The sequence below is a fragment of the Notothenia rossii genome (assembly GCF_949606895.1).
Source record: "Notothenia rossii genome assembly, chromosome: 6".
Taxonomy (NCBI): domain Eukaryota; kingdom Metazoa; phylum Chordata; class Actinopteri; order Perciformes; family Nototheniidae; genus Notothenia; species Notothenia rossii.
This window is the reverse complement of record NC_136909.1, coordinates 34,908,689-34,923,360: the sequence shown is the minus strand read 5'-3', so window position 1 is coordinate 34,923,360 and position 14,672 is coordinate 34,908,689. Positions and strand designations below refer to the sequence as shown.

At 40.0% G+C, this 14,672-nt stretch overlaps 1 protein-coding gene across 1 annotated transcript in view; it reads left to right on the top strand.

Moving 5' to 3' along the window:
• wdfy3 (WD repeat and FYVE domain containing 3) overlaps nucleotides 1-14,672 on the top strand; it is a 104,169-nt gene that overhangs the window by 37,785 nt on the left and 51,712 nt on the right. The window contains exons 11-19 of the mRNA XM_079689878.1: nucleotides 221-414; nucleotides 2,655-2,926; nucleotides 3,785-3,982; nucleotides 6,264-6,347; nucleotides 9,743-9,932; nucleotides 10,720-10,934; nucleotides 12,564-12,676; nucleotides 13,301-13,408; nucleotides 13,518-13,764. Of these exons, the coding sequence (XP_079546004.1) occupies nucleotides 221-414; nucleotides 2,655-2,926; nucleotides 3,785-3,982; nucleotides 6,264-6,347; nucleotides 9,743-9,932; nucleotides 10,720-10,934; nucleotides 12,564-12,676; nucleotides 13,301-13,408; nucleotides 13,518-13,764 (1,621 nt within the window). The remainder of the gene's footprint in view (nucleotides 1-220; nucleotides 415-2,654; nucleotides 2,927-3,784; nucleotides 3,983-6,263; nucleotides 6,348-9,742; nucleotides 9,933-10,719; nucleotides 10,935-12,563; nucleotides 12,677-13,300; nucleotides 13,409-13,517; nucleotides 13,765-14,672) is intronic.

Below are 14,672 nucleotides of genomic sequence, written 5' to 3'. Positions count from 1 at the left end.
TCAATACATTTTCCCAAATATGTATATGTGATTCCCCCTTTAAGGTCTCATACTGATTTAAAGCTCAAACTCAACCTTGTGTGTAGCCTATCTTTTAAAAAATATATTACTGGACATAGATTTCTTTCTCAGTATATTTATTATAATCTGACCTGGTGTGATTGTGTCCGCTTAGAAACATAACGATGTGCAAAGACTTCATTTCTTCTCTGTCTTCCAGCTCTGTTCAGGGAGTTTGGCGGCGCTCGTTGCGTTCACAACATCGTGAAGTACCGGCAGTGTCGGGAACACGCTCTGCTCATCATCCAGCAGCTCGTCCTGTCGCCCAGCGGAGACGACGACATGGGGACACTGCTCGGCCTCATGCACTCTGCCCCGTCCAGCGAACTGCAGCTCAAGACCGACATACTGCGGGTAAAGACGCCTCTGTCTTCCACACTTTTTACTTCATTATTGCATTTAAACATGTTGTGTTACTGACAGTTTTAGTTATGTTTCAATCAGGGCAATGTGGGGAAAATATCCAAATATATCAGAATAAGCATAGTATTATGTAAAGGTAAGTATATAAAAAAGGATTCTACAGAAAAAAAAATCCTTGTTTCGTACTGCTCTCTAAAGAAATGACAGCATGATCATTTTCTCTAGTATCCCAAATCATATCATACTTGCAATATATTATTATTTCCAAATCGTGCAGCCCTATTTTTAATGTGTCTCTGTCCCACAGTATTCTCCTACTTTTTTTCTTTTTATGAAAATATAAAAGTACTTTGATTTTTATGACATGATAATGTTTTCCTGTTTTTTTATATATATTTTTTACTACAAATACTTCAGTCATAGTGACTACATTGAGAAAAGGGAAACGTCTGTAATTTCCAAGATCAATATGCATTTGGAGCCCTGCGTACAGTAATTGCTTCAATCCAATCTCAGTGTATGGTGCATGTAAGGATGGCGGCTCATTTTCTGGATCATAATTGCATTTTCAAATTCCACTCCCTCAGATGAGGAGATCTCACGCCTTCTTAAGGCTTCGGCCGGATTAACCTGTCAGCATTTTGCTCCCATTTTAATTATCACCCTTTAAATAAAGACGGCCAAGAATTTATTTCAAATCCGGTTTGGATTTACAGTAGAATCATTTGTCCTCGCTTGTCATCATGGTGTATGTTCTTCAGTAACACTGCAGACTTGGATCCCCAAATTAAGCTTATTAACCTTGTAAAAGTGTACATTTAACACTATAATCTCTAAGAAGGGTTATGTTACACCCTCATGTGTTGCTTCTAATCCTTAAAGCCTCTACATGGCTGGTTAAATTAAAACCCAAAATCCGGAATTTTTACCGACAGAAAGGAGAAGAGGATGTGTTCAACATCCTGTGATTGGTTTAAAAAAACAAAAACAATGTGCTGATCCTGGCAGTATTTTAATGCAGCAGGAAACAGCTGGATCGGCAATGCATCACATGACTGTTTTACTTCTCTTTTATTTTTTCTTTCTCAACTGGAATGTGTCATTTTATCTGAAACTTTACTAATAATTTAGTATGGACAATTTCATGGTATAAATAGGTATACATTCACATATCGACAAGAGATGGCCAATTGTATGGATAGATAGTTCATTTCCTGGAGTGTGTTGTATAGGATTTTGTGGACTCCTTTGTTTACTTCCAGTGACATAGTGATCTCACTACAGTATGTAACGCTCCCCCTTCTATTGGCTCCAAACATTGTACGTGATATGGGACATTTCTGATCTCTAAGCGGTTGACCAATCACCACAGAGCCAGCCAGCTAACCATTCAGAGCAGACTGGTCTCTGGTCTCAGACAGAGCGTGAAAAGAGGTGCTGCAGCACAGGTAGAATACGAGAGATAAAGCAGTTTTTTAACATTAAAGCATGGAGACATCTAACAGTAGAGACACAAAATACAATGATGGACCTGAGAATGAGCATAATAGGGTCACTGTAAATATATTGAACATCCTCAGCCCCAATAGAGAGCTAAGGAGATAATGCAGCATGACTTCCAAAATGTTTAAAAGTAGCACTCACAGAAGCGCTAACACTCCTGTGGTGTTTATTAATCCATCCAGAGGGCCTGTTTAAAATCTGGCTTTCTGTAACTATTCCTATACCCAGCTAATGAGACAGTAACATCACCAAAGTTACCCTAGTGAGAACATTTTGGAATGTACCACCATTTTGTCATATTCTTAACTGAAGATTTACATCCCACACAACTCTGTCTGTCACCGTCATTCTATTCTCTCAGGCTGTTTTGAGATACCCAAACTCAAATCTAGGTTACAGAGTGATGTTTCAGTTGAGGTTACTTGTTAATGCGAACCATAAAACTTTGAAAAAATGTAGAAATAAAACCCAATTGAGTGCAGTGAGACAAAGAAATCCCCAAAGGGTCTCGTTGCAGAAGTTGATGAACAGAGATATGATTGAACGAGGCGACAAACCGAGATTACATGAAAAGCATAGGAGTGAACAATTGGGTAACACATTTAGAATAAGGTACATTCCCTGTCAGTCAATTCTGTGTTTTCTGTATAAACACATAACTGTGAGGCTAAAGAATTTGAGCTAATGAGATATTGGATGAATAACTAACCTTGTGTTATCTTCTTCAGGCTTTGTTGGCGGTGTTGCGGGAGAGCCACCGCACACGGACGGTGTTCCGGAAGGTGGGTGGTTTCGTGTACGTCACCTCTCTGCTGGTGGCGATGGAGCGCTCCTTGTGCCAGCCGCCGCGGCACGGCTGGGAGCGTGTAAACCAGAACCAGGTCTTCGAGCTGCTGCACACCGTGATCAGCACGCTAACCGCCGCCATGCGCTACGAGCCCGCAAACTCACACTTCTTCCGCACGGAGATCCAGTACGAGAAGCTGGCCGATGCTGTGAGGTAAGACTCTCCGCCCAGAACTAGAAACACTGATCATATTTGTTCCTGACCCTGAAATGCTTGTGTGTTATCAAGCAGTTCTATTATCTAAGGTGGAATTTTACAGCGACTAAGCCATATACTGTCATTAATATATTTTTCCGAAATATTTTATAAACAATAACAAATGCACAGAAAAATACTTTTGCTCATGACATTTTCGAAACACTTTTACTTTTTAGATTTTTCTTTAAACATTCTTTTATAACCCAGTTTAGCCTTTTTTTAGAGATATATTTGAAAGGGAAGGGGAATAACACTTTGAACCAGAACTGTACAAATAATTTGAGTTGCTTGGCTTTGAAAGGGCAATTCATTTATGATGACAAAGAAAATTACACAACTTGTGGCAGCTCTATTCCTATTGAATACGGCCGCTCTGAGGCTAAACTTCGCTCATTGCTGTGACGCGTATAAATAATAAAGTCTGTACTGTTCTTGACGTTTTAAGGATATTTAATATTGTAACTCAAAACAATAAACAAACCGAATCATACGGTCTACAAAATATATCAGAGCTAAGCTCACCCCCATTGTCATGCTACCCAAACCTCCACATCCAGCAGCTGACCATTAACCATACCCATGTGACAATCACCGGAAACAACCCATTACAAGTGTGTGTGATGTTAACAAATAATGAAGATAATACAACTATAAACAAAGGCTACCACAGCATTTTGGCCCCTACACAACAAAAAGCCTACAAAAATACATCATCACTGCACCACCCTATTCAGTAGTTTTACTAGAATGCCTTCTTATAGTGTTTAGTGAATTTAAGTAGTGTTTAACGTTTTTTTGTCTCTTTGCCACCAGGCTGCTGGGCTGCTTCTCGGACACTAAGAAGCTGGGTCCCACAGCCGTGTTCCCCTCCAATGCTCAGCCTTTCCAGAGGCTGCTGGAGGACGAGGCGGCGCCCGGAGGCTGCGCGGGGGACAGCGTCTGTCCCACGCTCAAACACTGCAGCAAGCTCTTCATCTACCTGTACAAAATGGCCACCGACTCCTTCGACAGGTCAGAGGGTCAACAGATTCTAATTGTGGCTTATGTTTGTGTAGCACACAGTGACATTCTGTTCTGCAAATAGTACATCACACTATGTTTCTAATGTAGTGTGTAATATCCAGCAGATATCATGTGTGTTCAACAAGCCTGTCAGGGATATATATAGCACTATAAATCAGGGTTATGGGTGAAAAGCCTGTAGTCAGGCCATTGAGCTATTAAATAAATAAGGCTGAAGCATAGGTGTTAACACAAGTTATAGACTAAACAACAACGTTTAAATAAGCTAAATGTTTTATTTTTCACTACGTAAGTGGTCGGTTACTTCATTATATAAAAGAAAAGGTCTTCGTATGGAGTTCAGCAGGTTGCAGCCACATGTTCCTCCAGTTCTGATGAAGAACATCACATCTTTCAACAATCCTGCTAACATGTTGAAGTTTATTTTTCTCTTGAAGGCTCTTTGTGTTCCTCTTTTAAATCCTAAAAGAACTCTCAATGAACATTTTGTAAATGTAAAACTTCAGAGTCTACTATAATGAGTCTAAGGGGACCGCCAACCTAACCTAACCTAAACAGACAGACCAAATCAAGAGAGAAATGCTATATTCTGTTTTCCAGATCTGCATCAGTTTTCGGGTGACAAATCTTTCGCGCAGGTGAAAATATATTTCTAATTCAGTTATAGCTCAAGATTATTTGTGAAACAAGGTCAGTTTACTGCATCTCAAATCACCATTACTCTAAGCTACAGGGAATATTAACACCAACATTTATTTAAAATATAGTACCAAACAGGAACATCTAACAAAGATGTGAATCTTGCTCTGAGGTTCAGCTTCCAGGTTCATTTAGTATCTTTAGACCAGTCTAGTGAAAGTACCGCAGCAAGTCCACAGCTGTGTTTATCTCAGTGTGGTCACGCTACACAGCTCGCACTCAGTCTTCATCTGACACTCACAGACTCAAATGGTCTGCAAAGGCTAAAATCCCCCCAAAAACACCACGATTGTTGAAAAAAAGAACTATGTATTAGTTTACCCTTAATCAGAATCATCCTTGACAATCTTCTTCTCACATTTCTGCTTGTGTGCAGCACTTGGAGGTAACAATGAAAGCAATTTCTGTTGCATTTGCGGAAAGTATATAAATAACAGTTTTAAAGGTAACTTTTTTTTCAACTAAGACCTTATTCTCCCATTTTGTTGTGTCTAACTCAATTGTATTTAAATCGGTACAGTATTGAGCCAGAACAATACTGGACCAAGTTCTTACATTCCCCATTGGTCAAAACACCATAGGAAAATTGGGTCCAGGTTGAAAAGTACAGAAGATACCCTTTAAAGTCCTCAGTCATCGAACATTCCATTGATGATGCATTTTTGTAATATTGCAGAAAATAAGATCTGTAAAAAACAAATGTTTATAATTATTACATGTTTTGTTCAGCACGATAATCTCCACATAAAAAAAACACTATCATTTTTTAAGCTTGAATGCTATCGCCAGAGGTAAAAAGCTGACGTTAAGCTATAAATAAACTCCATCATGGTTGCATTAATGCACAGTTGACTAGAAGACGAGGCAATGGAAAGTGCTAAAATGCTAACTCATTCCCGGGTTTAAGGACTCATTCCTGTATCTATTTTACTCTAGCAATAGTTGACTGTTTATTATAAGATTTTAAACCTAAAATAGATAAAGTCGACGTTGGTTGCCGACAAAACGCTGCAGACCCACTTGTTAGTTACCGCCGTTTATAAGCAACACAGATGCTTTGGAACATCTTTAAACACCACAGATTCAAATTAAGGGGAAATATCCAAAAATCGATGACTTCGAGAAAAGGGACCTGGAAGTGTTAATATGCTAACACATTCCTGGGTTTGAGGACTCATTCCTGCATCACTCTGTTGTGTCTGCACTACGCTCCCAGTGCGTGTGTAGCTCTAGCTGGCGTCACGCATGAGCTCCAGCTCTGATCCTGTTTCTCCTTCCAGCTTTCCACTAACAGCTTCTTTCCTTCTTTCCTTTTCTCTCCGTCTCTTTTTCTTCTCATCCTCGGCCTGGCCCGTGTGTGTGTGTGTGTGTGTGTGTGTGTGTGTGTGTGTGTGTGTGTGTGTGTGTGTGTGTGTGTGTGTGTGTGTGTGTGTGTGTGTGTGTGTGTGTGTGTGTGTGTGTGTGTGTGTGTGTGTGTGTGTGTGTGTGTGTGTGTGTGTGTGTGTGTGTGTGTGTGTGTGTGTGTGTGTGTGTGTGTGTGTGTGTGTGTGTGTGTGTGTGCGCCATGCAGTCGTGCGGAGCAGGTGCCTCCCTGCCTGACTCACGAGACCTCGCTGCCCTCGCCGTGGGGCACACCAGCACTCGCCAGGAAGAGGTAGCTACAGCGCTCTGCCACTTTCCTCACACTCCTCCCTTCCTTGTTCATCTTCCTCACCTTCATTTAAGCACTTAAAGCAACCATTGTGGCCATAATGATCATAAACTGTCCTAACTTTACATTACATTACCTTACATTGCATTTAGCTGACGCTTTTATCCAAAGCGACTTATAAGTGCGTTCGACCAACAAAGTACAAACTTGAAGAAAACAGAATCATATAAGTACATCAGGTTTCATAGAGCTAAAACATTTCAAGTGCTACTCAACTGGCTTTAGATAAGCCAGTCCTTTATTAGTATACAAGTGCTTTGTTAATAGTTCTATCGCTCGAAGTGGAGTCGAAAGAGATGAGTTTTCAGTATGCGCCGGAAGATGTGTAAGCTTTCTGCTGTCCTGAGTTCAATGGGGAGCTCATTCCACCATTTTGGAGCCAGGATAGCAAACCCATGAGTTTTTGCTGATGGGAACTTGGGTCCCCCTCGCAGTGCGGGTTGTTTGGCTGATGCAGAGCGGAGTGCACGTGCTGGGGTGTACGGTTTAATCATGTCCTGGATGTAGGAAGGGCCAGATCCATTCGCCGCATGGTACACAAGTACCATTTTTTTGAAGTGGATTCTATCAGTTACCGGAAGCCAGTGAAGTGTACTAATGCGGTAAAGGACACGTCCTCACCATCAGCTTCAAAGCACACTTCAGGTACTTATACTGTACTTAAAACCAATGATTCATTTCATTGTCAAATAATCTATTGCTTGTATTGATGATAATTAATGTTATCGTCCAATAATAAAAAATAAAAAAAGCCCAAGTTTTTAAAATGTTGTCTGTTCAAACTGCAAAGATTAATTTAACAAAGAAATAACAGCTAAAAAAGTGTAAGTTAACTGATTAAAACATTTTGTACAGCTCCTAAAATATAAGGATATGCTGCCTCAACACTTTATTTAAAACCTTTCCCAAAGTTACTGCTTACAGTGAAATTGTGTGATGAGAATTTTTGTATATATTCAGATTTATTTCTTTTAACCTTTTTTTCGGGGACATCGGTGTCTTTATTGTAAACGGGGAGACATGGGGGAAGACATGAGATAAAAGGTCCCAGGCGGGATTCGAACCCCTCGTCGAATCCTCCGCTTCGGGATCAAGCTCTACTCGATGGTAGAGAGCTACAGCCCTAATTCGGATTTATTTTTTAAATGTATTGTTTAATGGAGAAAATGATTGGTAAAATAATCAACAATGAAAATCATAATTTAAAAAATACTTCACATGCTGAATGCTAACCCATATTATGCTGGCATTGTTGCTGATAACAAAATGTATGCTTTTATTTTTTACATGGATCAACTAATTGATTTAAACTATTAATAATTTAGCTATAAACATACACATTTTAAGTACAGTATATATTTGATTTAATAAATGAATGTTATTGCATGACAAACCCAGCACAAATGTTATATTTAGTTTGTTACCACGACAACATGTGAAAGACTGCCTCACCACTTTATTTAAAACCTTTTCCACAGTTACTGCCAGGCAGGAAACGTGTGTAGAGAATCAACCAAATTACTCCTCGCACCATATTCCTCCTTACTCTCCTTTTCTTTCATCCAATTTTTCTTTTAGCTGAAGCCCCCCCCCCCGACCTCACACTTTAACCCAGACTCTGTTGCTTTTTGAATTTAATGAACACAAGGAAAAACTTTGGGGACGTGTAAAGTGGTGTCCGCCTCAGTGAGCTATAATAATAACGGTCAAGGTGAACTGGATGTCTCCTCTCTGTAGTCTCTCCTTCTGTCTGTCTGGATCTGCTCCAAGGATGCATATTCATTAGGTGGACTAAACTGACAATTACAGATGATAAAGTCCTTGTCCTTGTTTTTTTAATTCACTATAAGCTCATGTTCTTGGAATTCATTTCTTCTTTAAGACACTATAGAAGCACACAATTGTAAATCTTAGCTAACATGCCGTATTGTTTTTTAACACTGCCATAATCAAGATTTTGACATTCTCAATTATTTTACAATTTCTTTTAGTAGTCTGACAAATACAAAATATGTTTGTCAACCTTAGTAAAATGGGCTGAAATTTAAATTAAAAAAATGCTATCTTTTTGTAAGAAGGGATTTGCAAATTGTAACAATTGGATCCACTGCCCTTTTCTGCTTTATCTGCTTGAGCAAGCCTTTACCTGCATGTTGAATTACTGCTGGAGCTTTTAATGTAGCCACAACCATCCACTCACAAGTCAGCTATGTCTTTCATTTGTAAGTCTCTTGCCTTGAAAAGCAGATAATACTAAATAAAAACAATAGTCCACCTATACTAAAATCCGAACAATGAAAGAGGCCGCCAGCCAACAACCCAGAGTTAGTTTCCTGCCCCACACCCAACCCTTCCAGCACTTCATGCTGACTCCAGCCTTCTGCAGCTCTCCTGAGGGGGGATTGGCCACTCTTGTAATTTTGCATTGCAGCATCACGGGCTCCTTGTTTAATTTCCCGGCTGCCGGCTGCAGACTCTTTAAAGCACACGGGCACGGCTCTGTGCTTTAGATCAAACCGCGGCCGACTGACACCTTGATCACTAAAGTGTGAGGACTGCTGACTCGTGTAAACAAAGTTGTAAAAGCAACGTTTACATGGATTCAGCTTGGAAGTGTTCCCGTCCTCCTTATAAGAATGTTTCCACTGAGCTATTGAACATAGTTGTGGACAAGGACACTGTCAATGTCAATCTGAATATTTGACACTTTTGTGTTTTATTTGCATCATGTAACCCTCACGCCTCAATTGGCTAGCGCTCCAACACATTGTACATCTAGGGCTAAGGGCCGGGACCTCTCTAAGTGGCTGACCAATCACAACAGATCCGGTCAGCTAACCAATCGGAGCAGACTGGGCTCTGGTTTCAGACAGAGGGTGAAAAGAGGTGCTGCAGCACAGGCAGTATGAGAAAAATAAAGAGCTTTTTGAAAAAATTTCACAGTATAGGCACAAAATACAATTATGAAACCTGAGAATTAGCATAAAAGGGCCCCTTTAAAGTCTCCAAATAATGGTCTAGGCTGTGAGAGTAAACGCTAGTGGAAGGATTACATTTCTTACCTCAAATTGAACTGAAATAAGGAGAAAATGCTGCCTTAATCTATTCTCATAGCTATATCAACCGGAGATCTACAGGGTTTCCTATCAAACTAAATTATAAATGTATGTTATTGTTGCCTCTTCTTGCTAAGAAAATAAAAACTCAGCGTTAACATTTGACCCTTTTCATCACTTGTCATGGTTGTTTTCTGTAAAGCGCTTTAGGTAGACTTGTTTGGCTTGATTCAACTGGAACTAAACTTGCCTTTCTCTCTCCCTTTGCACCCCCCCCCCCAGACAAGGCTACTACGGTACGTCGGGTCCCCCCGCTCCTGTCAAAGCCCTCACAGACCTGAAGCTCCACCTGGCCAACGCCTCTCACCCCGCGTCCTCATCCTCCTCCTCCGACATGGTAGTCATCCACCCGGGCGCCGTGCTGGCCATCCTGGACCTGCTGCCCTCCGTCTGCTCAGAAAGCCAGCCGGAGGTGAGGAAACACGAGAAGGAAATGTGCTAACATGCATTTCCTGTTGAAGGGGATGAAGGGTCACGTGCAGGGCAGGAAGTCATAACTCCCCAAGTCCTTACTGCTTTCTGTTCTAAAGTGTGTTTCTCTTTTATTCATTTCATTGCATCTTTTTGTTTTTAACTGAATTTAGCAAAAAACAAGAAGGAAAACAAAAAACACAATACAAACCAAAACACTACGAAACACCGGAGCAACTAAAACCGGACACAAAGGAAAACCAAACAGACAAAAACGTTATAATAATAAATAAATAACTGTAATCATCAAGAAAAAGAAATTAAAGAAATAAAAAAAAATCAGTCAGCTTGTCGAAAACTGTGTCATTAAAAACAAGAGACCCTCTTATAACAAATGTACATTTTATGGAATATTGTGGGGTTTTTTCAACTCTGTATGTTTGTTTGTTTGCCTGTATGACATTGTTTTTTTGTCTTTGAGTACATAGAAGCGCTATATAAATGAAATATATTTTGATAATTATCCCAATAATTTTTTCCTTTGTTGGATGGAGTGATTCATACATATTATAACAGTTTTTGCCGTGTATTATAAAAACTAAAATAATATTACCCTTCACCTCTTGGAGATTGAATTGCAAAATGATAAGGTGAACCAAATGCCTAAAAGAACCAAGGAGATTTCAAATTAAAATGACAAATTAAAGATTGTAATAATTCAAATGAAAGGGTCAGGGTTATATAGGGTGTTATATAATGGTATAATCATCTTTGTGTCTGCCCTCCAGCACGCCCTGGACCTGCAGCTGGCGGTGGCCAACATCCTGCAGCTCCTGGTAAACAGTGAGAGGAACCAGCAGGTTCTGTGTGAAGCCAGCCTCCACCAGCGGCTGCTGCAGCGCTGCAGCCAGGCCCTGGGCGACGAGGACCACCCGCTGCACCCCCCGCTGCAGAGGATGTTTGAGAGGCTGGCTTCTCAGGCCCTGCAGCCGATGGCACTCAGGTACTGATATTGTAACCTCTGTTACGCGGGCTACTACACCCATAACCTCAACAATAATTCGGAGCCAATCCTGAGATTGTTCCTATTACCGTTTAAAACTATTGTTAACTTGGGGGTTTTCATTTTCCTGTAGGGAGTGCATGTATTAATCTGTTAAAATCCCCAAGTTAGGAGGTGTGGGAGGTTCTCTAAAATGTTTTTTAAGACTCAAAGCAGTTTAGGATTCAATATATTCAATATGTCAGCTTTCCAAATGTACTCGAAAATATATGGTTCAAATGTTTACCTCAAGAATACAACAGTGAGATTTTGTAACAACTCATGTAAATATAGCTTTGTTTATTTACAATAAAACAAGAGCCTCAAATGTAATGGCCGACAGAAGAGAGATGACAGGTCATTTGTAAAGAGGGAGATGAACCAAAAAGTCCACAAGCAAATTGTGACATCACCCCACTAATTTTCTAATGTCTACATGTCCACTAATATAATTATAGTTATTATTATAGTTATAATTATAATATTTAGCATTGTGCGAGCAAGTTAGCATGTCACCTTATTATGGTTTAAATAAGTCCTACGGCTCAACATAGGGGTGAGTCTTTTGCTGTTTTGGAAGCGTAATCTTCTTTGACAGGTTTCAGTGAGTGATAGAGGGCTATGTATGCAAAATAAATGGAGCAACTCTCATTTCCCGCTTGACTGGTTAAGTGAGCTGGAGTTTGGGGTTGAGGAACTGGGGGGAAGCTAATTGACATGCACATGGTTGCCTCTTTTTATATGTAAATCCCCCGCTTCGCCGTCATTGTGCTGGAGGTAAACATATCTGTAGCTGTCAATCTGTCTCCCTCCCTCCTCTCCTCTGCTCCCACTCTATCTGTCTGCTTCACTCTTGTGCTGTCAGTCACTTTCCTTTCAAAATTCCTCCCTCCTCCTTCCTGTTTTCCCCTGGTTCCTAGCTTCGCTCCATAGTCTTCCTGTTACTCTGGTTCTCTTCTGAAGCTGTCTGGTGTCGCTCACTCACTGGGACTTCTTGCCTTCATGTCACTTACATGCCAATCAACCTTATCATTGACTTTAAATAGACCAAAGCATGCTGTTCACCACAACTGTTAACATGCAAAAGTCCACCTGCATATTACCGGCTGATCTTACATAATTCATACAATTGGATGGACACTGTTATACAGAGTGCTTTTTTGAGTTTCATGAGAAAAAGGAGTAATTTTGCCAATAACAGCCTTATACCTTAATAAAAACAAATATTGTAAAATGAGCATAATATAGTGATGAATAAAAACAATTCTACAACCAAAGTCCTATAGCTTGCACATGCAATTAGTTTCAATCCATGCTGTTTCTACGCTTAACAGTGAGTGTTATCAAGAACATCAAAGTATAGAAAGAAACATGTCTCAGTAAACGCCCAAAGTACAGTGAGGAACCTGAAAATTAGCGTAATAGGACCAATTTTATTATGTTTAATTCAATCTATTCAAAGTTGGTTCCGCATCAAGAAAAAAGTCAGTAAGAGTTTTATCAAATTGTCTTTTGATTCTAACTGAAGTTTTTTCTATTCTTTCTTGGTGTATTCTTACTCCTGACATCCTGGTCTTCTTCCCCTCACAGGGAGTTCTTGCGCCTTGGGAACCCTCTGAACTGCGGCGCCTGGGACAAGAAGCTTCTGAAGCAGTACCGGGTTCACAAACCGAGCTCTCTCAGCTACGACGCCGAGATGAGAAGTAAGACCTTAACAGCTTTACCCTGCTTTTGATCACATGATAGTTACTATGCTAGGGGATTCGGAAGAAATACTATACCTGGTTTTATTTATCGGATCTGTTAGGAAGAAAATAAGTGCCTACTTCAAGGAAGATTTCAAGGGTTCTATCATTTCGTTTCGTAAGATTATCATACCTAAAGTATTGCCTTTTCAAATTAATGTTGGCCCTATGTTGCAGCTAAACTACATGTGAGAGATAAATGTTGCTGTGAGAGATGGATGTTGTTGAGTAGAGTTGAACTTTTTATTTAAATATTTTTTGTTATAAGCTGTAAAAAAAGTGAAATGTCAAGGTGGTGAACTTTCAAATTAATACATTTTTAATAAAAAGCTGTGTAAATGATGTACACAAAGGGGCTAAACAGCTGGTATCAAATGATTTATGCAGGTAGCAATTTCTTTTTTTGCAGATTATAACACGTTATTTGAATTCATGGGCATACATGAGGGCATACATAGGGCCGACATTAATTTGAAAAGGCAATACTTTAGGTATGATAATCTTACGAAACCAAATTACAGAACACTTTAAATCTTCCTTGAAGTAGACACTGCACTTATTTTCTTCCTAACAGATCCCCAGTCACCATCAATGGAACAGAGGTAGAAATTGATCACTACAAGTACCTGGGCGTCTATATAGACAATAAGCTGGACTGGACTAAAAACTCAGACGCAGTGTACAAGAAATGTCAGTCTTTTATATTTTCTAAGGAGACTCAGATCTTTCAATGTATGCAGAACCATGCTGCGGATGTTTTATGACTCGGTGGTAGCAAGCGTCATATTGTACGCGGTAGTGTGCTGGGGCAGCAGGCTGAAGGCAGCTGACGCCAATAGGCTCAATAAGCTCATCAGGAAAGCTGGTTTGGTCCTAGGAGTAGAGCTTGAGCTTTTGCTAGAGGTGTCAGAGATGAGGATGCTGAGGAAACTACTCAGCATCATGGACAATAACTCACACCCCATGCATGCCACTCTGGACGCCTATCAGAGCACCTTCAGCAGTAGACTGCGAGTACCGAACAGCACCACAGAACGCCAAAGGAGGTCTTTTCTTCCTATGGCCATCACACTTTATAACTCCTCCTCCTTCTGCAGGAAGGACAGTTCAATTATAACATAATGTGCAATATTAGGTTAATGTCATAATCTTGTAACATTTGCAGATTTAATATTTGACCTAATTTTATTTAGTATGTTTTTAGTATTTGAAATGTAGTATTTTACTTGAATGTGCAATGTGACTTGTCACTGTCACAGGCTCCTACCTATTTTCTACTGGGGCACTGTAATACGTTACTCTAAAACTGTGTATAAAACTTTGTATATTGAGCTATTGTATATTGCATACTTTTATTAAGATGTATAGTATTATCTGTATTGTAATTTTGGAGCAACCTGGCAAAAATTATTTCCTTTGGGATTAACAAAGTTCTATCTAATCTAATCTACATGACAGCTCAAATAGCTGAGAATTGAGGAGTTTGCTCCATACAGTAGCAGTCTTATGGCACGTTTATGAGATGGTTTATGTCATCTGGGAGCTATTCCCATCTGCCAGAGCCATGGCAGCAGCTTCCTCCTGGGAGAAGCTTTAATTCTGTGCTAAACGTTTGGAAAATGGCCATCAATCTTGTAGCAATTCTGAAATGTTTCTTTGCTCTCTCTCACTTTCTCTGCGAGCTCATCGGGACGAGTCCTCCGGTGAATAGGCTGTGATTGAGCTTTCCTCCTGTTGAAACTACTAGCTTGGGCTTGCAGGTGGAAAGGGGACGATTCTTTAGGTTTTCAGAAAGCTTCAGCTTATAAAAGTCAGTGGAAAAGCTCATCTTTACCATGCACAACTCTCAATTATACCGTATTTTACCCGGGATTAATTTCCTCCACAGAGTTCAGAGCCTATAGAAAGAGCACCACTGTTAGAAATGGTAAACCCTCTCTATTAAAGGTGACAA